The following is a 26,064-nucleotide window of genomic DNA, read 5'->3' on the forward strand; positions in this document are numbered from 1 at the left end:
GTCGTGTAGGCAGTAGAGGCCTCCGCCCCCAAATGCCGCACAGGGAGAACTTAAAGCAACTCTCTGTGCAGCCGTTGAGGTCACAGGCGAAGATGTTCAAATGTCCAAGTCCGGGAACGCGAACCTCTGGGACCCCACACTGCTGCAAGAAAATGCGGATTAAGTACCAAGCAAGAAACAGTAACTACAGTATTAGAATAACCGAAAAGGTCTTACCAATCAGGGTCAAGGAGGGGATGAGGAACCTAGTGGAGAGGTCCGGGACCCACGTGGACGGCAGTACCCCAAGAGGAGTAGGCTCAATTGTTCGCCTGTCAGCAGGAGCTGTGGAGCTGTGGAACTGTGAGGCAAGGAGTTCAAAGAACCAGTATGCAAAAGGGTGATCCAGGAGGCAGTCCAATAACAGTCCGTGGTCGAGAGCCGTGTATCACTGTGCAAACAAATCCGAAGGGGTAAATCCAAGAGGAGTCCAGTAAAGCAGGCCAGGTCGATTCCGTGAGAGTTCCAAAGATGATTCAAGGTCCGTAGCGCCAAACAGTATGCAGAGTACAGCTGAGAAGCAACGAATACCCAGGTTTCCGGGTTTATGTACTCGCGCTTCTGGTCACGTGATGCGTGGCATGGTCACGTGATCGGGCAAGAGCATCACGTGACCTCACAGTTCCGCGATGCGGAAGCTCAGGGTTAGCCCTTCGCGATCCTATGCGCCAAGGCAATTGCCAATGTAGAAACGGCCGTAGTCTGACAGCCGTCCTGTTACGGACCAGGCGCGGGTGTGCCCGCAAGACGTGTGTGAGTCCACGTGAGTCCCGGGGAAGGGGGGAAGTGAGAGAAGGGCGGGACTGGGGATGAGGGAGTGCCCTGGGGACCGCATGATGAGGGATCGTGACATTCAACCCATAAGAAAAGCAGTTTTTGGGCGGCTTATGACTTTCGTGCCGTTCCACGAATCCTCACCAAACATTGCAAAAGAAGTATATGGCCACCTCCGAATGATTTCGCAAAGTTTGGTGCAGTCTCATCAATGGCGGGCAAAGTTATAGGGTCCCAAAACATTTGAAATCCTCATAGACATAATGGAAAAAAGAATGTGCTCACACCGACAGCCCAAACCGCTGGACAGATTTGCACCAAAGTTGTGCAAGGACCGGCGGCTTGTTCCTGAAAGCATGCTTTTACAAATTTGGTGTAAATCCGTCCAGTAGTTATTTTTTCTATTTTTTGTGCACATAGTTTATTACAAACTTTAGACGCATTATTTAATACACAAAAAAAGGAAACAATTTCATTAAAACGTGTTAGATAAAATATTTACTTAATACACTTAAAAGAATACATAGGCCATCATTATAACTTTGCCGGCCTGGAAACTTACCGGCACCGTTGTTTCCAGACTGGCAAAGTACAAGTCTGGTGGGCGAGTGCCCTCCCACCAGGTCTGACTTGCCAGACTGACCGGCACCCGCTGACAGACTTTCACAGAAGCACCGGCACCATTATTGACGGTGCCGGTGCTTCCGAGTTCCCCATTCCCAATCCCATTGAGTCCTATGGGACTCAATGGGAATGGGGAACAACATGTTACCGGCGCCTGACTTACCGGCCGCCGGGGTTGTAATACCCCGGTGTTACTGGCAAGTCAGGCGCTTACGGGTCCAGTGGCTACCTGCCGGTTTTACCCGTAATGAGGGCCATAAAATTGCACATTAGCTCAAAAGCCTCAAAGTGTTTACTTCCCCCACGGTCAAGGGCAAATCTTGTTACTACTAATAAGTGCAATCAATTTGGCATGTTTCTAAATCCATTTTCAAGTTTCTTCACAACTTCCTTCCATATGTTGGTGGCCGCTGCTGTGATGACTATGGATGCCACACCCATTATAGTCGACCAAAATTGGTTGCTGGTACAGTGTTTAACATTTGTAAGGAACTCCTTATAACCTCTAATATAAAGAGGCCACACGACTCTACATTTCGTCAATATGTAACGACTTGTCTCAATTTCCGTGTGATATAATCTACACAAAGGTTTCTCAGTGGAGATACTTTGCCAAGCGCCCAAGAGATCCATTGTGGGGAGCAAATTCTAACGGAACTGGAATATAAAAAATGTGAGTTCACTAGAACAAAGTTTTGTCAAGTATTGAACTAGTATACCTTGTTGGAATCCCAGTCTTGTAAAATCAGTATATCTGGATTTACAGTGCAAATTATCCACAATGGCGAGACTTTCTTTGAATTTTTTCCACATAGTTAGGATCAGATGTCAATACATCCACGGCCAAACCCAATTCCAGGATGAAAGTCGTTGCCGTGTTTGTAAGTTCCGCAATGAAGCTGTTTTCAGTCCCAAGATTTGTATCCCCGCCCATAAATAAGTACAGGTAATTTGAGATAAAATTATTTCCGAGAATCTTTGCATACCACAGTGTTTTTAAGGCAGTGACGCCATACTCTTAACGCAAAGCTTCTAAGGAAACACAATTGAGAACGTTAATGATTGTATTAAGTGCTGCAGTTCTATATGATATTGTAGCTACAATACTTACACCACACGCCCATAGTAGACCGTCGATGTTGTACCCACCCCGAATTTGGATAAGCTATGCAACCATAACTCGTGCCACCACCATGCACTGCTAAGACTAACACCCAGGACATCAAATATGACATCACAAATGGCATCGTTGATGACATCACTGATGACATTATATATCCGTTCTAGTTGTTTTTGTTCACCAACAGTGAGAATTTGTAAGGTGCTGTGTTACACCTTTGCGCCGATGGTCGCTTTGGCAACAACGACGAGTGTGTAATGTAATGCAATCTCACTCACCTAACATGGCCGACTGCTCTGAAGCCAACTCTGCAAGCAACGGTACAGATGTCGTACGCTTCTTGCATTCGTACCGACACGATCATGTGACTCCATATAGTGCAACCAGGAAGTCAAACAATTGCTTCGCTTCTCTCCAGCACGGCGCTTCGTAAATTCGTTCCTAGGAACAAGTGCTTTATTCCTAACTAAACTTTCCCTTGAGTCTGATTCCGTCTATAATCCTCTTTTCCTCTATCGTTTGCTCCTTAGAACCCCTCTCTTCATCAGACCACCTATGGATCCTCTCTTCAATTCGCCGTGTCCCTTTGCTGAACCCGGTACAATCGTCGGGAAGTGAGTGTCCTGGGAGCTCCCATTGATCTATTCCCGTTGCTCTCCCCGACTCCCACAGCTCTGTATCGGGTAATATTATCGCCACCAAAAATATCGTCATACATATGGTCGTCGGGAACAGCCATAGGCGATATTTTTGGTGGGGATAATTTATGGGGTAGATGGGTGCGGGGATTTGCGGGGGTGTCCCCCGCTCCCTTTAAACATATATGGGGGTTTGCAGGGGTGTCCCCCGCAGGATCCATGGGGTAATATCGCCGCAAAAATATGGCGAAATTTTTGTATGGCGATATTCTTGCCGCGATATTATCACATGGAACCCACAGCTCATTACTAATCTCTGGCTTCTGTTTCCGGAAACGGTCTTCCTATTTGTTAGGTATTTGTTAGCGAACCGCTCCTCATCGGAATATAACCCGAGTATTGCTGAATTACTATTATCTCCGTCTCAGGAGTAAGTTTAGTTTTCTATTCAATCTGATCTCATAACTTTCATTCTGTGTACGGATACTTACCTCTCCTATCTCCTGCTCAGGACAAATCACGCCCACAGCTGGTTTCCAGACTACAGCAGGACAGACCCCAGGAAGTCGACTACCAAACTGATCCACCTCCGCGTCAAAACAGGGTTTTTCTTCCCCGGAGGGTTTTCCCTGGGAGTTGTGTTTCCTCCTTTGCCAGGATTTCTCTTCGGCAGGGAAGGAACAGGGTTTCCCGGGAGACCTTTCAATTCAACAGTGTTGCCGTCCTTGGAACCTGCCGGCTGCCCAGGTTAGTGATTCCCACTAATTTTGCTGTCTATTGGAGTACCGAAGTATATTAATTCAGAGGCGTAACAGTTAGCGACGCCTAAAAAAAAAAAAAGGTAATTTAGGTTACATAACCGTCATTGCCAACTGGGCGGACAGCAGAATTCCAATGGAACAACAGATGCAACAATTAATGGCTGCAATGCAGTCAATGTCTCTGGAGATGCAACAAGTCGCTCGAGCTTTTTCAGAGACTCCCCCCTCAATCTTACATACCGGCAAGTATGATGGAGATCCTCACAAACTCAAAGAATTCCTTGATAGTTGTACGGTTCAATTTACCTTTAAAGCCTGTTTTTTCCCGACTGATAAAGATAAGGTGAGGTATTTGATCTCACATTTAACGGGTCCAGCATTGGCCTGGGCGACTCCTTTAGTGACTTCTGGGTAAGCCATATTAGATTCGTACCCGGCCTTTACCAATAGTTTACGATCTATGTTTAAGACAGGGGAATAAAGACCTCATGACTTACATCACTCAATTCAAACAATTATCGGCTGAAACTGCTTGGCCGGATGATGGTCTCCTCACCTTATTCCGCAGAGAACTTTCTGAGGAACTGAAAGATGAAATGTCTAAAGTGCCTCGACCAGCCAATTTAGCGGATATGATTATGCTTACTATGCAGATCGATTACCGCCTCCATGAGCACTCCCATGAGAGTAAGAAAGGGAAGACTAATAAACCCTTCTCCGAATCTCAGTCTCCTATAAGCAAACCTCAGGCTACTGAAGAACCTATGCAGATAGGTATGGCTCAGGGTCCTTTGTCTGCTAGTGAAAGAGAACGACGGATGAGTCAGGGATTATGTATGTACTGTGGGGCTTCTTCTCATGTTCTAAGGGATTGTCCCATTGTTCCTCCTCGTCGGACACGGAATCCGATGCAGGGAAACGCCAAAATCCTGCCGTAAGGGGAACCACGGCAGGAAGTACTAAACCGAGTTCCCTAAAGAGAGTAGGTACATCTTTGGAAGCCAACATGACCGAACACCTTATGTTGGTACTCTCCCTGGTCATCACCTTACCGGACCTGGTGTTACAAGGAGTTCCGGCATTGATACATTGATAAATAGTGGAGCGGCTGGCAACTTTATGGACGATCAGTGGGCAGCTAAGCATGGGATAACTAGATCTGCCAAGTCCTGTATCACTCCCATTCAGGGGGTAGACGGGTGCCATCTGAGCTCCGGGCCCATTAGAGAACAGACAACCCCTATAACATGCGTGATTGCCGCCCACAAGGAGACATTGGTATTCAACCTGATTAAGACTGCCCATTTCCCCATCATATTAGGGCTACCATGGTTACAGACCCACAATCCCTTTATAAATTGGGCTGCGGGAACTTTGTTCTTGGGTTCTGAATATTGTGTATCCCACTGCCTCAATCCTCTGTTGGTATTCAAATTCCTTCAATGATGGTAGAACCGGCTGTAGTTCCATCGATTGGCATGTTAGGCGAAATCCCGGTGTGCCACCAACAATTCAAATCAGTATTTTTACAGCCAGATTTCCCTAAGTTTCCTCCTCATCGTAGGGATGATTGCCACATTGATCTACTCCCGGATCAACCCATACCCTTTGGTCGAATGTACATATTATCGCAGCAAGAAAAGAAGGCTCTGAAAGAATATCTCCAGACGAATCTGCAAAACGGTTTTATAACAGAATCTAAATCGCCAGCAGGAGCCTCTTTGTTTTTTATCCCTAAGAAGGATTCGGAAGAACTAAGGCCATGTATAGATTATCAAGGACTAAACAAGGTCACTATAGCTGATAAATACCCAATGCCTCTAATCCCGGACATTCTTGAAGCCGTCCAAGGGGCTTCTCTCTACACCAAGCTGGATTTACGCTGGGCATATCATCTGATTCGTATCGCCCCTGGCGATGAGCGGAAGACTGCATTCCGGACCCCATTCGGTCATTACGAATATCGAGTAATGCCGTTTGGATTAGCCAATGCTCCTGCAGTCTTCCAGTGATTTATGGATCACCTATTCGCTGATGTCCTCCTTCATTATGTAATCATCTACCTGGACGATATTCTTGTTTTTTCACAAAATTTAGAGGAACACATCAAACATGTCAATCTAGTTCTGGACTGTCTTAAAGCCAACCAACTATTTTGCAAAGTGGCAAAATGTGAATTCCACAAGGAACAAGTTACTTACCTCGGGTTTGTTCTGTCAGCCCGAGGAATTTCTATGGACCACAGAAAGATTTCAGCTGTTTTGGAATGGCCTCCCCCTACTAACATCAAAGAGATTCAACAATTTTTGGGGTTCACACATTTTTACCGGAAGTTCATCCCAGGTTTCTCTAAAATCATTCTTCCCATCACCAGTCTTCTGAAGAAAGGAAAAGCTTTCGTATGGGACGATCCCGCTCAAAAGGCATTCACTGAACTCAAGGGTCTTTTCACTTCCGCTTCCTTCTTGCTAACCCCGGATCAGTCACGTCCATTCATTGTAGACACAGATGCGTCTCACCACGCTCTAGGAGCAGTCCTTTTGCAAAAAGACGATCTGGGAGAAGAAAGACCAGTCGCGTATCTGTCCAAAACCTTCTCTTCCTCAGAAGTAAATTATTCAGTCCTCGAGAAGGAACTGTTGGCAGTCAAGAGAGCCTTTGAAGAGTGGAGACATCTTTTGCTGGGCTCAGTTCACCCGGTGGAGGTCCGTACCGATCATCGCAACCTCAAAGTGCTGCAACAGGCTCACACCACTAATAGTCGACAGGCTCGGTGGGCCCATTTATTCTTACCATTCCGGATAGAATTTACTTTCCTTCCAGGAAACCAACATCTACAAGCAGATGCTCTTTCCCGAAAGGATCCTCCTATTAAGAAGTTTCACCCAGAGCTGCTCTTTCCTAGAGCTAAATTTCTGGCTACTGTTACTGATTTTCTACAGGTACTCAGACAAGAAACAGCACGCCCTAATCCGAACTGCAAGAACCTATCTAAGACCAATTCAATTACCAAGGATAAAGGGTACTACTTCTTCAAGGATCAAGGTTTTGTCCCAACCCCGATGCATCAAAGGGAAGTACTTTTCATGTGCCATGATTCAAAGGCGGCAGGGCATCGAGGTTATCAAAACACACTTGATTTAATTTCACGTCATTTTTGGTGGCCAGCTTTGACCAAGGACGTACGAGATTTTGTATCAGCATGCACCATTTGTCTACAATCCAAAACTCCCAGGAGCCCACCTTTTGGTTTACTTACCTGTATGCCCATTCCGGACAAACCATGACAAGTCATATCCACGGATTTCATTGTAGATCTCCCTCTTTCTTCAGGCTACACCACCATTATGGTGACTATTGACTATTTCACAAAGGTGGCTCACTTCACCCCTCTAAACAAACTCCCTGGGGCAGCTCTGATGACTAAGATCTTTATCACCGAAATTTTTGCCAGACATGGTCTTCCTAACACCATTGTATCTGACCGGGGTCCCCAATATACCTCGCAATTCTGGAAAGGAATATGCCAGGTGTTGGGGATAAAAAGAGCTCTCAGCTCAAGTTATCATCCCCAAACTAATGGACAAACAGAGCGCCTCAACCAAACATTAGAAGGCTATTTACGTTGTTTTGTTTCGGCTGCACAAGACAATTGGGGAGATCTCTTGCCTCTGGCAGAATACGCTTTTTTCTAATCTCTGGCTTCTGTTTCCGGAAACGGTCTTCCTATTTGGTAGGTATAGCGAACCGCTCCTAATCGGAATATAACCCGAGTATTGCTGAATTGCTATTATCTCCGTCTCAGGAGTAAGTTTAGTTTTCTATTCAATCTGAACTCATAACTTTCATTCTTTGTTCGGATACTTACCTCTCCTATCTCCTGCTCAGGAGGAATCACGCCCACAGCCAGTTTCAGACTACAGCAGGACAGACCCAAGGAAGTCGACTACCGAACTGATCCACCTCTGCATCAAAACAGGGTTTTTCTTCCCCGGAGTGTTTTCCCTGGGAGTTGTGTTTCCTCCTTTGCCAGGATTTCTCTTCGGCAGGGAAGGAACAGGGTTTACCGGGAGACCTTTCAATTCAACAGTTGCCGTCCTCGGAACCTGCCGGCTGCCCAGGTTAGTGATTCCCCCTTATTTTGCTGCCTATTGGAGTACCGAAGTATACTAATTCAGAGGCATAACATGCTGTAGATGAAGACATTAACCTTGTCAAATGTTTTTAAGGGATTTTCCGTAAGGTTTGGCCAGAGCTTGTGGTGCACCTACATGGGACAAAAAGCAGGCCCAAACAGACAATTCATTGTGGTCTTGTGCAGAAGGGATGTGACCAAGCAGTTCGGGCTGGACTGCCCTTTTTGGGGTGGGACCAAGCTTGATTTGCATATGATCTTTCTACTTTTGTAATGGCTTGACAGGTGGAGAACAATATTCCGGAGGGTTGCCTAGAGCAATATCAGAGGTTAAGATTATTTCTAAACCCTCTGGCCATCACCCCTTTTGTTTTGCCATACAACTTCCCACATCCACTGACTTTCAAGGGTTTTGTTGCGTTTAATCTGCTCAGCTTAACTGCACTTTAACTAATGTTTTTTCAGTGGAGATATATATATGGGATACATTACTCACCGTAATCGTATTTCTGATGCTTGTATCTGCTTAGATTCACATGCTGTGCATAGGCCGACATCTAGTGGAAGCTGCAGAGTATTACAGTTTGTGTTTTGAAACTCGAAAATGGGCGTCGACACAGGGCGTGCCAGTAATACTATCCCTAGTGTGACGTCCACTGTACCCAAGATCCCTCACGCGTCTAGGATCCTCAGATTGTATTTTTTCTGACATGAGGTAGCATGACGAGTAGCGTTAGTACAGATAATCCAAGCAGATAGACAGAAAGGTAAGACTACAAGCAATCATGCGCCTGCTCTCAGAGGGGAGGAAGGGTGGGTCGCATGTGAATCTAAGCAGATACACGCATCAGAAATACGATTACGGTGAGTAATGTATCCCTTCTGAGGCTTGTGGAATCTGCTTAGATCACATGCTGTGCATAGATTAGCGAGCAGTACCTGAAGAAGGAGGTGGGATGTGAGAAGGGTCATGAGCAAATAAGTGTCTTAGAACCGCTTGTCCCACTTGTGTATCTGCCTTGGAATGGGTGTCAATGCAGTAATGCTGAGTAAAAGTGTGAATAGAGCTCCAAGTAGCTGCTTTGCAAATGGTGTCAAGGGGTACATTTGCAATGAAAGCCAGAGTGGCCCCAATGCCTCTGGTAGAGTGGGCTCTTGGCGTGAAAGGCAGAGTTCTTTCAGAGAGTGAGTAACACAGCTGGATACAGTTAATAATCCACTTCGAGATGGCACCTTTAGAGACGCGATCCCCCTCTCTGCCTGCAGCTACGGAGACAAACAGTTGATCTGTTTTTCTTAGCGGTCTGGTTTTATTTACATAGTAGAGGACCGCCCTAGGCACATCTAGGGTGTGTAGTTTCACCTCAGCCGAGCTTTGTGGGTCCTGGAAGAAAGCCGGAAGCTCGATGGACTCGTTTACATGGAATTTAGATATAAACTAGGTGAGTACCTAGGGTGTGTGCGTAAAACCAGTTTGTCTTTATGGACAGTAAAGAAGGGATCCTGCACTGACAGAGCCTGAATTTCACTGACCCTTCTTATAGAAGTAATAGCTACTAAGAAGGCCGTTTTATAAGTCAGGTGTTTGAGACTGCTTTTATGCATGGGTTCGAAAGGGGGGCCCATGAGCTTGGCTAGCACCACATTAAGGTCCTACCCTGGTGGTGGGTTTGAAATAGGAGGGTGAAGTCTCTTTACTCCTTCCATGAAGGCTTTAACTACTGGTACTTTCCACCACAACACTTTGCTATGGGAAGTGGTGTAAGCCGACAGGGCTGCCAGGTGTACCTTCAGTGAGTTAAAAACCAATCCTGCATCCAGCAGGTGGAGCATGTATGTAACAATAGTGGAAGGAGTGCAATCAACCGTGTTGATTGATCTACTCTGGCACCAGATAACAAACCTCTTCCACTTTTCAAAGTAACAGTGCCTTGTGTTTGGTTTCCTAGATTCCTTTAGGATGTCCATACACCTCTGTGGCAAATTGAGATGTCCAAACTCTATGACCTCAGGAGTCATGCTGCCAGGTTCATTGAGTTGGGTTGCTGGTGCACTGTTTGACCTTGGTGCTGGGACAGTAGGTTGTACCAGGCTGGAAGATTGATGGGCTCGCACACCGCCATCCTGCGTAGGTGTGGGAACCACGGTTGTCATGCCCACATGGGAGCAACTAGGACGAGCGTCATCGACTCTCTGTTCATCTTGTTCACCACTTTCCTGATGAGAGGAGTTGGTGGAAAAGCATACGCAAACATCCCTGACCAGTTCATCCACAGGGCGTTCCCCTGGGAGTCTGGTTGGGGGAACCTGGATGCAAATCCTGGGCATTGTCTGTTTTCGCTTGTGGCGAATAAGTCTATAGTGGGGAAACCCCACTGAGAGAAGATATTTTCTGCAACCTCTCTGTGTAGAACCCATTCGTGTTCCTCTGGGAGGGAGTCTCTGCTCAGAGCATCCACTAGGGAATTGAGCTCCCCTGGAACATGTTGTGATGACAGGAAGATGTTCCGTCTGAGTGCCCATATCCAGATTTTCTGGGCAAGCTTGGACAGATTTGGCGAGCGAGTCCCTCCTTGCTTGTTCAGGTAGAACATGGCTGTTGTGCTGTCCGTCCGGATTTGCACTGACAGGTTTAGTAGGTGGGGCTCGAACGCCTGAAGCGCTCTGAATACTGCCAGAAGCTCTAGCAGGTTGATGTGGTTCTTGGCCACTGAGTGCGACCAGAGTCCCTGAGCTGTGTGGTGGAGATGGTGAGCTCCCCACCCCGTCAGGCATGCGTCTGTAGTGACTATTGCCTGTAACTCGGGATTGTAAAAGGGTTTCCCCTGTGCAAGATTCTCTTTTGTCCACCAGTGAAGGCTTTGTACCAGTGTTGGTGAAACGACCACTAGATCGTCCCACTGACCACTTGCCTGAGACCACTGTTTCGCCAACCATCCCTGCATGGGACGCATGCGCAGGCGCGCGTGGGAGACCAGGTAAATACATGACGCCATCATGCCCAGTAAACGCATTGCTTTGCGTACCGTTATTTGTTGACCGGACTGATAATGCGGAATTTGCAGTAGTATATTCCGAATTCTTTCTTCTGAAGGAAAGGTCAACCCCTCTTGGGTATCTAGGATTGCTCCTAGGAATTGTTTTGAGGTGCTTGGCACTAGGCTTGACTTTTTCTCGTTGATTGAGAAGCCTAACTCGTGAAGGAGGTCGATAGTCCTTTGAATGTTTGTCCTGCAAATTCCTGGGGTTTCCCCCGTTATGAGCCAGTCGTCCAGATAAGGGTACACTAGGATTGCCTCCCTGCGTAGGTGTGCAGCCACCACCGCCAGTACCTTGGTGAATACCCTTGGTGCTGAAGCTATCCCGAAGGGCAGTACCTTGAATTGGTAGTGTCGGCTGTCCACCTTGAAGCGCAAATACTTTCTGTGCGCTGGGAACATGGAAATATGAAAATAAGCATCTTTCATATCCAAGGTTGCCATGTAATCCCCCTTTTTTAGGAGGGGGATTACCTCTTGTAGCGTGGTCATACGAAATTTTTGGGGCTTGACACACTTGTTGGCAGGCCGTAAGTCCAATACTGGGCGCATTGTCAAATCTTTCTTTGGCACAAGGAAGTAAGTTGAATAAATACCCTTGTTTACCTGGTGTCCCGGGACGAGTTCTATCGCGTCCTTTTCTAGCAGAATGGCGATCTCCTCGAGGAGAATCTTCTGATGTTCTAAAGAGTGTACTCTTTGTCGAGGAGGATGGTTCCGGGGACGCTGCAGTAGTTCTAAACAATATCCTGTGGATACTGTTGACAGCACCCATCTGTCTGATGTGATCCCTTCCCAAGCCTGGGTGAAGTTGGAAATGCGTCCCCCTACTGGGGTTTGCGTGAGAAGGGACCCTGAACTGAGCGTCACTGCTTTGGTGGAGGCGTGCCGCCTCCCTTGTTGGGGCGGCCTCTGCCTTTACCACAACCTCTCCTATTACCCCTGCAGTAACCTGGGTAGACTGTTGGTTGTTGTTCCACTGTGTACCCTGCCCTTGGGAATAGGTAGATCCTCTCTGGGAATTTTGGCCGCGTGTGCGACGAAAATTACTATTCCCTCTCTGGTTAGGGGGTTTATTGGTTAACTGGCCAAGGGACTTGAGTTTTTCGTATTCGTCCTTGGCATTCTTCAGTGCGTCTTCGACCGCCTTACCAAACAACAGATCGGTTTCCACCGGTTTGTCCAACAATGATGCCTGGGTTTCTGCCTTAAAACCAGACTGCCGTAACCACGCATGTCTTTTGATAACAGTGCCTTCTGCTATCATTCTGCCTGCGTTGTCCGCGGCATCAAAGGTTGATTTCAAAATGCAACCAGACACGGCTCTACCCTCTGCGGAAATCTGAGCTAACTGGCCCTTTAAAAGTTCAGGAGCAGAGGCTATGAGTGCCGCGACTTCTTCCCACTGATGGCAGTTGTAGCTGGCCAACAGGGTGGTGGTGTTTGCAATCCTTGCTTGATAGGTGGACGTTGAGGCTACTTTCCTGCCGAAACCGTATAGTTTTTTGCTCTCCTTGTCGGGAGGCGCTTCGGACGATGACAAGGGTGTTCCAGCCCTCTTACGAGTGTTGGTGACAACTAGGGAGTCTGGCTTCAGATGTCCTCTTATATAGAGAGGGTCAGACTGGGCCGCCCTGAAAAGTTTTTCAACCCTGGGATTGACTGCTCTGGTGAGGTTCGGGTTCACCAGGCACTGATCTGTTCTCCGCTGAATGGATTTAAGGATAGGGATGGTCTGGGCAACAGGCCTCCTTTCTCCCACTAACTCTTCTGCGAAGTCCCTTTCCTCCTGGACACCGTGGGTGTCAATGTGGACATGTTCTGCTGCGCGTGCGAGAACCTCGTTTAGGAGGGGTTGGTTATCGACCAGGGAGTCGGTAACCGGGGCTTCGTTCTCTACCGGGGAATCTACTCTGTATGTTTCCGGGTCCTCCTCTTCCTCGTCCTCATCATCCCCATAGTAGCCCGTCCCGGTTTGTTCTTCTATCATACCAAATTCTTGTTCCTCACAAAAGGAAGCCTCTCCTTGATACAGTGAGTATGGTCTTGCGTATGGTTGTACCTCGAAGGGTTCTGACCTCATCGGAGTTTCAAACCGGGGCTTTTTACTCGGGGGGATAGGATCAGTAGAGCCTGAGGTTGTCGCCCCCTGTGGATCATACGAGAGGAAATGTTCTGGATTTTTATCATAAAAATCTGCCAAAGAAGACATTCTTGATATGACCCTATCTATGTCTTCACTGGACCATTTTTTGGAACTGGGAATGACTCTCTCAGCAAGTCTATGGGATTTATCTTGAGTAGCTTTGCTGGTTTTAGACATATCAGCAGACCTGGTCTTGTCTGTCTGTTTAGGGAGAGTGGAGTGTTTCACAGGTGTGGAAGAGTGCAACGGTTGTTTCTTCTGCTTTTTTCCCCCCTCCCCGTGAGTGGAAAAATGTTCTCCCTGTCCTTTAGTGGCTCCGGAGTTTTTCGACGCCTGGCCTCGAGGATCGGGGGTGGTGTCCCTGTCCTTCGAGCGTGGGGCCTCGCTGGTTTTAACTGCGGGTTCCGACTCCTGGAGCGCGGCCTGGGGGTGGAAGTCATCTTCGTCTTCCGACGATCGAACTTCAGTTAGCCTAGGGAGCGAGGCACTCTTGGCAAGAGTGGATGATTGCCTGGAGTCATGCGGCGATCTTGATCGAGAGCTCCCAGAGGACACCGACTCGGACCGTTCTGTTTGTGCCTCTTTCCGAGAACTCGACGTCGTCGAGTCTCGGTTGGACTTAGTGTGTTTAGTGTGTGTAGTATGTGAAGCACTTGTGTCGCCGGGGGTCTTCCCCATAGCCGCCCTGCCGGATGACCTTCCGAGGTCGGGGACCTGCGCTCGGCTGACTTTTGACGCCGTAATGCCCTCGCCGTCCGAAAGTACGGCGTTGCTGCCGTCGCTGAAGGCGCCCTTCGCTACCATGGCCGCCTGCCTGGCGTGGTGGGCCCAACGCTTCGTCGAACGGTCCTTAAGTGTCTTAGGTTTAAACCTACTACACGCTCTGCAGTTCGCTTCGGGGTGGTCCCTCGGCAAGCAGAGATTGCACGTGGCGTGCCTGTCGACCCAAGGGTATTTGCGATTGCACTTGGGGCAGAATTGAAAAGGGGTACCCTCCATATGCACCTTGAGGCAGCGGGCTGTTAAGTGTAGGAAAAGTATAAGGTGTACCTATATACCAAGAGTGTAGAGTATGTACCACCCCCAACTCTCCTTACTTGCAGGGCCGAGGCCAGAGGCCTTCCAAGGCCCGGGCCGAGGCCAGCGGCCTTCCGAGGCCCAAATCCATCGTGCAGCAGCCGACGGTCGATTTCTTCTCCAGCCGGCCTCGAGTGTCGAAGTTCGACGTTGGGGTGGGGAAGGATATCAATAGATTATTATTTTTAAATTTTTAGCAAAAGTATGGCTAAGGCCAGGGGACTCCGCAAAATGCTTCCGACCAGTATGGCGGAAAAAAACAATCTGAGGATCCTAGACGCGTGAGGGATCTTGGGTACAGTGGACGTCACACTAGGGATAGTATTACTGGCACGCCCTGTGTCGACGCCCATTTTCGAGTTTCGAAACACAAACTGTAATACTCTGCAGCTTCCACTAGATGTCGGCCTATGCACAGCATGTGATCTCAGCAGATTCCACAAGCCTCAGAAATATATATATTTATTCTGTCTGTTTTGTCCCTGGTATATGCCCCACTTTCTTACACCCTCATTAACTGGCTCACCATTTATTCTCATCTTCATGATACTGTACATACACTTTTCATGGGAATGCCTCCACCATCTGTACATGTGTTGTTGTAGAAAATTTCTGTTTGAAATGTACATATCTGTTCCTCAAATAAATACCAAAATAGAAATATATTGCATTCTTCACTCAGTTCCTCCAACTGTCAAAAAATCTGAACGTTCTTCAACAACACATAAAATTGCCATTTTCAACTGCCTTGAGAAATGTCAGGAATGCCTAAAAAGACAGAATTTCACTTGACTGTCACTAATTTTAAATGGTGAGAAGGACCAGTCAGTCTTACGACAGTTTTAGACATCTGACGACCACAGCATCAATGCCATCATGACATACTGAATCTATCAGTGCGGCAACACACATTGTAAGAATATGTACTTGTAATAGTAGGATCCACCCCAGCAATACCTGCTCCCACATTCTATATGGCTGAGGGTCTGTTACCTGCAGCTCTTAGATGTTTTAGACTACAAGGCCCATGACAACTCACCAGTAACTATGCTGGACAGGCCTGATGAGAGTTGTAATTCAAAACACCTGGAGACCCAAAGGTTGCATCCCCTACAACTGGGATTCCAGAACCTGAATGGTGGGTCTTCGTAGTTGATGTTGATAGTATGAAAATGTAAAAAAAACAACCAAGAGCTGAGCTGTGACCAGATCCTCATCTATGCCAGGTTACAAAAATGTATATTCCATGCCGAAGATTGCACTTCAATCTTGTAAAGTTTTCAAGCATCGCTAGGAGTATTCCAAATTATCAAATGTTTCATAGATTATTAGCTTACCTGTGGAATTATTGTCAATTTAGATCGAAGTTCATGAAGGCCTAATTTAGAAATATCAATCCCATCAATGCAGATGGTGCCTGCAGCCGGTTCCAGGATACGGAATAGGCCCAGAGTAAGAGAAGACTTCCCGGCTCCCGTTCTTCCAACTATTCCAATCTGTGAAAAAAAATATTGGGATTTAATATAAAGTCCAGATCTTAATCCAACTTTCAAGGAAGTCCTATGTGTGACCATATGATTTCATTCTCTTTAATCATTTCAAATGTGGGTGTGGTGCTCGAAATGTGTGTGTATAGTTTGGAGTTAAATGCAAAGACTGCAGAGTGTCTGGTACACTCTGGAAGACCTGGACCAAAAGTTGCATTAAGAAAAATGAATGGGCTGTTTATGGAAACTTTCATTTACCTGCAGCGTAAAACTAAAATAGTACTCTTGTTTTAGAGGTGCAGAAAGTACAGAACATGCAACAACTAATGTATACAGTGTGCCATCCTTTCACTTCATGCCCCTACTTAGTCTTGAAATACAGGACCTCCAACCGTATATCTGGATCATGAATTCTGGAAACCCCCTGCTGTGTGGGTCTCCTGCCCACCTATGTCAGAGGCCGTCCATTTACTGAATACCATTTCTCATGAGAAATTCGTTTTAATGTCACCATTGACATCCTCACCTCTCACTGCGAAGCCTAGTTCCAAAGGAAACCTTCCTCTCGTAAGTTGAAGATTCACTTTACATATGGGAACAAATGTACTATATATCTCTTTCCTTTGGTAAATAAACATTTAAATCCTTAATCTCTCCTCTTAGGTGATGAGGTTCAAACCATGTACACAATCTGTGGCTAAACTCTGGACCTTTTGGGCATGTGGCTGCAGAACTGGGTGCAATGTTACAGATGGGGAAGTGATGTTACATATATTGGTAATACACCTACCAATACAAGCTGTTTATATAATTCTACCTAATTCTTCCAACTTTATTTTTGCTATTGAGACAACCTCGCCACGCTGTTTAGCCACTTTGGGGGGGGTCCAAAGATAGATCAACCCAAACAGTCATCTTTTTTTCAAGACCTCTAACACCTCAACTACCTAACTATACTGCTCCTCATTATTTCGTCACACTATGTTAATTATTCAGCTAGTGATACGTTCTGCCAAATTTGTCAATCCTTTGACACATTCTTAGCAGTCCAGCTCCTCTGCAATGTTATGAACACTTTGAAGGGCACCAAAATAAGCACCCCATTAATCAGCCCTTTTTCTCAGTATGCACTCTTTGTGGCCCATGACCCAGTGAGCGCCGATCATAGAGCTCCATTTGCCAGGTGGTAGGTAGTTTAAATTTATTCGGATCATGAAGTTCCATCAAACTATAAAAAAGAACAACAATGAATTTACACATAGATAACCATTGATGAAATAAAAAATTAAGACAAAGAGGCAAAAGGGCGGTTCCCAGACCAAAGCTGAACAACCTGATACAAATCCCTTTGGCGCTGTATTGAATGCTTTATTGAAATCTTTGCAGAGAACACTAATTGATTTTGACCTTTGAAACCTCAAGAAACAAAATCAGAAAAATCCATATTAATAATTCCATTTGGGTAAAACATTAGTTGAGCTAACTTAAATGTGTCCGATCATATGCAGCATCTCATTATTCTAAACTATAACCAAAAAATAACAGAAAAACGATTGAGAATATGAATTACGCATAATTCATCCAACTGTTAATGTATCAAATAATTCAAAAGAAAATCCCAAGTCTATGCCAAATATCCTGTTTTGATAAATCGATGCGTTTCTGGGGTTCTTCAGGAGTTACAGGACTTAAACTCTCGCTCAATTCTGCACAACTCTTAAGGGCTATCTCAATCTCACTGACTCACTACTGTTGCATTATTGCACCTCATCACACCCTTTGTCGTTGATCTTGTTTTTTCCCGATTAACACCCTCGCCCCTATAACTGTTCTAACCCCTTCTCTATCTGCCCCATTATTGTCCTTACCACCTCTGTTTACATCTATTCCCCTCTTCCCTTAATCTCCCGATTTCCACTTTTACCACTGTTCTCACTCCTACAGCATCTTAGTGCTGGTCTGCTGTGTTGGTATCTTAATGCCTGATATCCTTGTTCTATTTGAGCCCAGGTACTGTGCTGGATCATAATTAGTCATACGTCTGTGTTCCTTCCATGGGGATTTCTTTATCCTCCTATCTAGTGGTAAATTACTCACCACTTCAAACCGCAGTTACCCTCCTCTTTGCTCGCTCGCTTCTCCCTCCAGTTCTTTCTACTCGGTCTACTCTACTCTGAGTGCCAAACCCCTTCTCTTTGCACTTTGTGATTTTCATACTCCTTGTTCGGCCTCTTGTAAATCCTATCTGTTCCTGTTTCCTTCTGCTCATCTCTCACTCCACTGTGTTCCTCTCACCTATTCTCTTCTCTTTTTGTGCTGCACTGACACGCTGACTTGTTTTCTATAACTTTATACTTATCACTAATTCTGTGCGAGTCTCTGCCCTCCCCATTGGTCACCAATGGTTTTGTCATTTGCCCCGGACATTCATCATTCTTAAACCTACCGCCCCACCTCGCTGCATACCCTCCGACATCTTCTCACCTAACCTGTATGTGTATCCTTGCATGCTCCCTCTGCTTCTGCTGTAGACCTCTCAGCTGCAAATCCATCTTCTTACCTGGCTATATTCTTGTGACCCCTATACACCACTTCTGTGCCTTTCAAATTCTCTGCTGCCTCTGCAAGTGATATTGTGTCACTCTACTTTCCACCCTGACCTCACCCTCTCCTCCCCACCTCCCTGAGCTCAGACACCTTCCTCAGACCTCTCTCTCTGCTCCTCACTGTACTCGCAGACCCTCCTGCATGCCTCTCTCTCTCTGCACATGCATCCCTGTTAGTTATTTTGTGAATGTCTGCAGACTATCAGCTTGTGTTACAACTGCTCACCATTCTCTTTACTCTTGCCCGCTGCATGCTCCTTCCTACCCCTCAGAAGCCTCCATGGCCTCTACTGCTTGTGCCAGATCTGTATTATCTTCTCTGCTCCTTGCAGCACCCACCCTGTTCACACACACCGCTCTCTGCACTTGTGTTAACTTCCCTCTTTGGCTTGATCCGATCCTCCTCCCGCCCTCCTTGCTGTACTCAAACCCCCTCCTGCTTTCCTCCCTCTGCATGTGTATCCTTAAACGCTACTCTTCCCCTGTTGAAGCCTTTTCAGCTTATGTTCCATCTGCCCACCTCTCTTTTCTTGTATACCATACATGCCAATTTGGCTCCCCTCCAATGCCTCTGTGACCTCTGACAGATATATTGCGTCACCGTCCCACCCCAACCCCTTTGGGCCGATCTTTCTCCTCACATACACTCTTCGCTGTACTCACGCCCTGTTCTGCCCAGCTCTCTATATCTGTGTCCTCCTTTCTGCACCAATGAAGCATTTGGCTCCTTTTGCTGGCCACTTACCTCCACTCTAAGCTTACCTCTTATCGTTCTCATGTCTTCAGGCTCATAGACACACTCCTTCTGCCCTATTCTGCTGCTCTCCATTTCCTTCCTCTGTTCTTCTCTCCTGCACATTTGTTCTCCACCATTTAACTCCTTTATGCTTTCGCTTCCCCCAGCAAGTCACCTTTCTTTGGCTATATTTTCACGAGTTGCTATCCTCCAGATCAGTTGTCTACAACCTTTGACTCTCCAGATGTTTTGGAATACAATTCCCACTAGACCTCGCAGCATAATCATAAAGTTCAGTGATCATGGAAGATGCAGTCCAAAACATCTGGTGAGCAACATGTTGCGGACCCCTTCTTTAGGCTCCTCATTACTAAAATTCCATATTTGTGCACAAACATTCTTGCTCCTCTCCCTGGCTACACCAGACCTTTATTTTACCTCTCAGAGCACATTCACTTAGCCCACCTCCCAAGCCTCCATCCTTTGCTTGAGATCTTCCCTTTTGAGATGGACTCTATGTTGGTGAGTTACCAACTCCCGAATTTGCAAACCATACCTGCATAGCAAGAGAATGAAGGAGATCCCCGAAGGAATATGAAGAATGAAAGAAAGAGAAGTTGGTGATGTCACAAGAGATGAGCATGACGCATTGAGAAAACTGGCTGAAGAAAAGAATGTATAGACCTTATAGAATCTGATGACGAAGTAAAGAGTCAAGTAACCTTTCATATGCAAAATGAAGATTGCCCATGTGAGGAGCACTGCAGAAAATGCAAGCTGTTTAATAAATGTACAGATGCAGTAATGCAAGTAGTCTAAGTGATCCTAGAAGCTAGCTTTATGTAGTGAATAGACTGCAGGCGAAGCAGCCATTATATAGAGGCTGGACATCGGTATCACAACTTTAGTAAGCTTAAACCCATGAAGAGGAAAGCTGAAGCTGTGTCGCAGCAAAGAATTAGCCAAGACCGTGGAAGACTCTGGAAAGGCTGTCTGGCCTGATGTCAGGGCTGGGGCAGCCAAGAACTGGTTATCTATTCTCGTAGACAGTGAACGTGAGAAGCCAAATCATATCTTGTCAAGGTGCAAAGAAGGAACACCATGCCTGCCAAATTTTATTAATTTCAGACAATCAAATACTGTAAAATGGGCCGAATCGTGGTCTCCTGTCACGTGAGCCAAGGATAGAAATAGAGTTTCCAGAAGCGTGCTCAAACTCACTTATAATCTCAGAGGCAAGAATACTTTGCAAGGCCAAGTTCAAAGAGAATCTTCATGGCAGATGGCATGGGCGATGAGAGATAATGGGCTAATTGGGTGGGGAGGTGCAGTCCAGTCTACCTCCTGGCACCTGGGGTTTCGCTTACGTGCTGCTACTGAGCTGAATGTTCCAGAAGAGCACAAGAGTGCCAACCAATTGTTGAGGGCCATATAACACAGGGCCTATTAGTTTGAGAGCCAATGATATAACGTGTAACTAATAACAGTTGAAGATGATTTTCACTAGTGGTGGGCATGAGTTGTCCACCTGACTGTAGAGACCCAATCACAACCCGACTCCTTATAGAAAGTATACTAAGATGTTCCCCTTCAGCCAACCACAACCCCTGTAGGTTTTTTGTATTTTGCCACGTAGTATGATGTCACGTATGACGAATTTGTATTTTACAAGTGTAATTTTTTATGAAATGCATTGAGCTATGCAGAGACAAATTGCTGTGTGACATTCGTTGATGTTCGTTGTAACTCCCTGTTTTAGACAATTAATATGAAAACAGTAAAATTGATTTTGCCATCTTCCTGAGTTGGTTTGACAATTTGGTGTAAGGGTTATTCTGCATCCCATCTACTGCATGACACGCTACCCGTCTGGACCCTGAGTTCACACAATCGCTTCTTTTTTCCATCCTCTCTCGGCCACCTCTCTTAGCTCTCTCACTTAGTCCATTCCCCCTATTTAAGACACTCTCTCTTCCTTACCATCCACTCCTCACTCAAGACTGCCCTTCTTCTTACAACCCACTTCTTACCTATTACCTCTTCTGCTCCCCTGTCCTGCCTCTCATATCTGTCTGTCTTCCTCCTTCCTGCTTCTTCTTGTTTTCTCATTCTGCTCACTCACTCATCACCCTTGCTTTTGCACACCTCCTGCTCACTGATCTTCCTCCCCACACATTACTATGTGAATAGCTCTCGCACCTACGTTTCCTCCTCTTCAGCATTACTTCTCTTTTCCTCCACCTCACTTATCGTTCCTTCTACCCTTTATTGTTTACTCTCTGGCCTCACTCCCTTAACTCCATCAGCTCTCCGTTCAAAAATAATATCTGAGCCACTACTATTCCTTCAGATATTTTCTCCTCATTTCTGAACTAACTACTTTTCTTCGAACATGTATACATCTACTAAGAAATACCCAAAATAAAATAACCTAAATTCACTCCTGGATTGCCTTTCGCTTTCTGCTGACTCCGATATTATGTTTCTTCTAAATAGACTGTTCTAGATGTCTTTATTTTTATATCTCAGTGGCACAGGGACCTATATGTGCAGCATACTGCTCCCCATTTGAGTCACCAATATTAATGGAAAAGGACGCCCATAAACAACAATTCTCCTCACTTCCTAGAAATAGTTACTAATATATAGTTACTAATATATACTAGAAGAGCTTTCTCATTTCTCATAGCACAAGGAGTCACAAAGATCTCTCTGTATTCTACTCTTTTTTGTGGTGCCTATACCCTCTTATACACTCCCTTGGGCTTTACTTCTTTTCTCCCTGCCTCTCTCACCACATCCTCTCCATTCTACCCAACCTTTGACCACTGGGAGCTCACCCTTAGCAATGATAGTCCCAGCACTTCTCTCCTCTTCTACAACACCTCAAACTGCCAAAGATCATTCTAAAACCAAACTATGTCAGAAACTCAAACGATCTTTGGACGTCCTGGCCCCTGTTGACTCAGATGTAGCTCTACTAAAACAATAAAACAGAGCTCTTAAACAGAGGTGGCACAAAATCAAAACTCCTAATGACAAACCTGCCTGCCTAACTTCCACAGAAGGTCTATCCCACCCCCATCCCCCAGAAAAAAAACTCTCCTCAATGACCACGTAGCCCAAGTTCCAACACATCTGCTGACCTCTTTCCGGTTTACAAAGAACTCAGCTCTCCTATGAATGTGCTTTCATCCCCATCAGCCCATGGTGGATTTCCTCCCCCCTTCCTTTTTTGAAAACATCATATACATCAATCAGTCCTTTGCTGGCTTGGTCAGGGGGGATCTATGTGAAAATATAAAATCCATTACTGCAAAGCCGAAAATACTGTTTTTCTTTAGCCCGTTTGACTACATATATATGTGGGGGATACCCCATGCACCCCCCCCATACTCCTTATCATTTGTTATTATCTTCACCCATCCCTCCACATATATGTGGTGAAATTGGGCATGCAAAAATTAGCATTTTCCGTTTTGCAGTGATGGTGTGTGAAATTTTGAAATAATACCGTCGGGTGTCCTGCCCGTTGCTGATGCCACAGAATCAATCTTCTCATCCATCTCCCAAACTGATCTGGTGGCAATGATAAAAAGAAGCTTCCTCTGAACAGGCTGTCCCGTGCCCAGCTAAAAGTATTATGCACAAAATGCACATTATTGCACCCATGTTAACGCTCTTTTTCATGTGCACCCTGAAAACAACATCTTCCAGCATTCCCTTGAAAAAACCCAGCTTTTCCCACTCTTTAAATAATGTATTGATGACCAAAGTATTTTGATGACCCAAGGATTTTGGCTAACTATCGTCAGCACCACTATCCTTGGCAAAATCATGAAACATATTATGACCCAACAGCTGCTTGATTACAGTGAATGGCAGAGTGCCAATATGACCACCAATCTGGATTCACCCCTGCCTGAGGGACAGAATATGCCTGGCCCTTCATTGGAGATGAAATCCTGAGACATTTGGATGTCAACACACCATCCTTTCTCATTTCTCTGGACCTCTTAGTGGCTTCTGGCACTTTTAACCTTGCCACCCTTCTTGTCTGGCTTAAAAACATCTTTTAGTTATTTCTGGTATATGCGTGAAGCTGATCTCCTCACTGTCGGCTAAGCAACTTCAGGTCAGGTCCTTTTCTTTCCAAACCACCATCGTAACCTGTGGTGGTCCCCAGGGTTCTATTCTTTCACCTTGGCATTTTACCACGTATCTAAAACGTTTATCTGATCTTATTACCCCACATACTACTACCTTTCAAACATATGTAGATGAGGCACAGATAGCGTTTAAGCTCAGTGGTTCCTCTGCCATTCTGCAACACATACCTGGCTGCCTGCCCCAGATCCAGAACAGAATGGTTGACTATTCCTAATCCCTCAATGATCTGAAGATAGAGATCATGTAGTTTGGCTTCTCAATCCCACCCCTAAGCCTTTAGCCCGGCCCTCGTCCATAGACATGTCCCACACCACTCTCATTTTCAGCAAAGAACATGGGGGCCGAGGGGAGGGGTATCTTTGACAGTCTCCTCTATTCTCCTCTGTATACATGTCAAAGAAATCCCATTTTCTACTCAACACACTTAAACACATTATCCCACTTTTGATTATGACGCAAACAATTCAAGTGACTTGTGTTTCAGCTTGACTACAATAAAGGTCTTCTGGCAGGCATTTCTAAAAACCACACCGTATATCTCCAGAGTATTAAAAATCTAGAAGCCAGGCTGATTCTTGGCTCAAACCTACGTTGCTGTCCCCTCACTGGCTGCCAGTCAGCGAATGCATCGACTTCAAAGCTGTCATTCACATGGCTCTTTGGAATACTGGCCCAACCTAACTCCATCAGAAGGTTAAGACACACACACCCTCCAGACTCTAGAGATCATCTGGATAAAAAGACAATTGCTGGGGCTACCTTTCAGAGAAAGAAACTGGGTGGAATAGCTCTGGACATGTCTGCAGGCTCCCTCTGTACCCACCTCCCAGATGCCATTAGGTCTGTGGAGAACCAAAAAACGAAAACCTTTTCTTTATAGAAAAATGTTTGTCTTCTGAGAATGAGTTATTTCCTAGACATTTTATATGCACCTCATGTCTGCACTGTTCAGCCTCTGGACCTCACTTACACTTATTTTATTTGCCAAGCATTTACTGTTCATTACACTGCATACACTGTGTTATGGTCCACGTTGCACTGGCTCTTTCTCTTTCCACTTGCCTGATCTGAATGCCTTAGAAAGATCTGATTTACCTTCACTTTGTTTGTCGAGATTAAAGGTGAAGATGAATACAAAATGACAAGAAGGCAAAAACATAGTATAATTGACCAACAATGTTATGAGTGGGGGGCATGGCCAGCTACAAGATGATGCAGACGTGAATCTGCACCGCTCTGCGAGCCGCCACATAATCCTGAAACATCCTGCCTGATTTCGACAAGATGGAGCAAGAATAAGCAAACGTACGGAATGCGGATGATCTGCTCTATATCCTGGTGAATTTGGGGGACAAAACGCATATGTGAGGAGGAGAAACATCGACTGTGGTTTGAGGCCACGTTTTGAAATGGCTGCTGCAACCAAAATGGCCGCCGTGTATCTCCTGGGCCCTGGCCGGGCCATACAGTGAGCTGCAACCCCCCCGCGGGGTGCGAGAGGACGGCGCTGAAACCGGTGACTCGTACCTGCAGTACCTGACTGCAATTTGACTTTCTGCCCCTCCGCACGTGTTGTCGAGTGTGGGGCGGCATGTGTCGACAACCAGTGACCGCCGTCGGAGACCGCGAGCCAGCACAGGGAGGGAGACTCACCAACAGCATGACACTGGAGACGCTGCCGTTGGAAGGTGAGGAGACACGCCTTTGTTGCACTAGCAGGCGACGAGGAAGAAGAGAAAGAATCAGCAGTTGCGTCACACTTTGTGTGCACCAAGCCAACCAGCCCCGTAGAGTGCAAACGCCCGGAGAGACCAGCAGCTCCCCACCGGACATTGGGAGAATACAGTACGTACCTGTGGTGGAAGCAGTGTAGCAACGGAGCGGACTGCGGCTCCAGCCATAACACGTTCACGGCGGCGCTCGCTGCAGGATCGTACTTCCCCCGAGCCCAGTGTATGGCGCGTTCGTAATGCGGAGCGGTTGCCTACTAACTATAAATAAAATAACCGTTTCATGCGCCGCTACCCTGTCAATGCTGCAGGCGGCAGAGTCAGTCACTCAACCAACGAAACTGGGCAGGCGCGGGGACATACCCCAGTGCAAACATCGCCCACACCAATAGCCTGTCAATAGAAGCAAAGAGGGGAAGAAGAAACTAGCTTAAACTGCCCTGGTTGGCCAGGCAAAACAACCCTGTGTTGCCCCGCAAAGCGTGCTACCCTAGCCTTTGGGAACGTAAGCAGCCCCGCAACCCACATAACAAAGAACGTGCCTGCCCTCCACGGGGTCACAAATTGCAGTACATGGAACACAGACATCGAGTGAACGCCCTGTGAAGCTGCCAAACATCACCTGAGATCATCTGTACTCTGGTGCAATTGTGCGATCGAATCAAGCGTGTGTGGCCACAACGCACCTCACTAAACCACTGCAGTGACCTTGGGATGCATCGGAGAGAATGGGGAAAGATAAAACTAAGAAATTCCTGACACAGAGCAGAATGGAGCAATATACAATCCCTCCGACACAGGTCCCCGACTACCATCCAGTTACCCTGGAAGAAGGGCAACCTGATAACGCAATCTCTCTGAGGGATGTCATGGCCGCCATAGCGGATTCCCGCACGTCAATGGAGCAGAAAATGGATGGGATAAGCCTGGACGTGTCCCTCCTCAGACATGATCTCCAAAAGCTGATGGCGCGTACCGGCGAA

General features: G+C 46.3%; 1 protein-coding gene across 2 annotated transcripts in view; it reads right to left on the reverse strand.

The window, feature by feature from the left end:
- Nucleotides 1-26,064, reverse strand: part of LOC138569274 (multidrug resistance-associated protein 1-like) — a 1,459,677-nt gene that overhangs the window by 209,481 nt on the left and 1,224,132 nt on the right. For both annotated transcript variants that reach the window (XM_069647112.1, XM_069647111.1), the window contains one exon: nucleotides 15,690-15,848. In XM_069647112.1, coding sequence (XP_069503213.1) covers nucleotides 15,690-15,848 — 159 coding nt within the window. The remainder of the gene's footprint in view (nucleotides 1-15,689; nucleotides 15,849-26,064) is intronic.

Source organism: Ambystoma mexicanum, chromosome 2q (genome assembly GCF_040938575.1).
Source record: "Ambystoma mexicanum isolate Mex_15411 chromosome 2q, UKY_AmexF1_1, whole genome shotgun sequence".
Lineage (NCBI taxonomy): Eukaryota > Metazoa > Chordata > Amphibia > Caudata > Ambystomatidae > Ambystoma > Ambystoma mexicanum.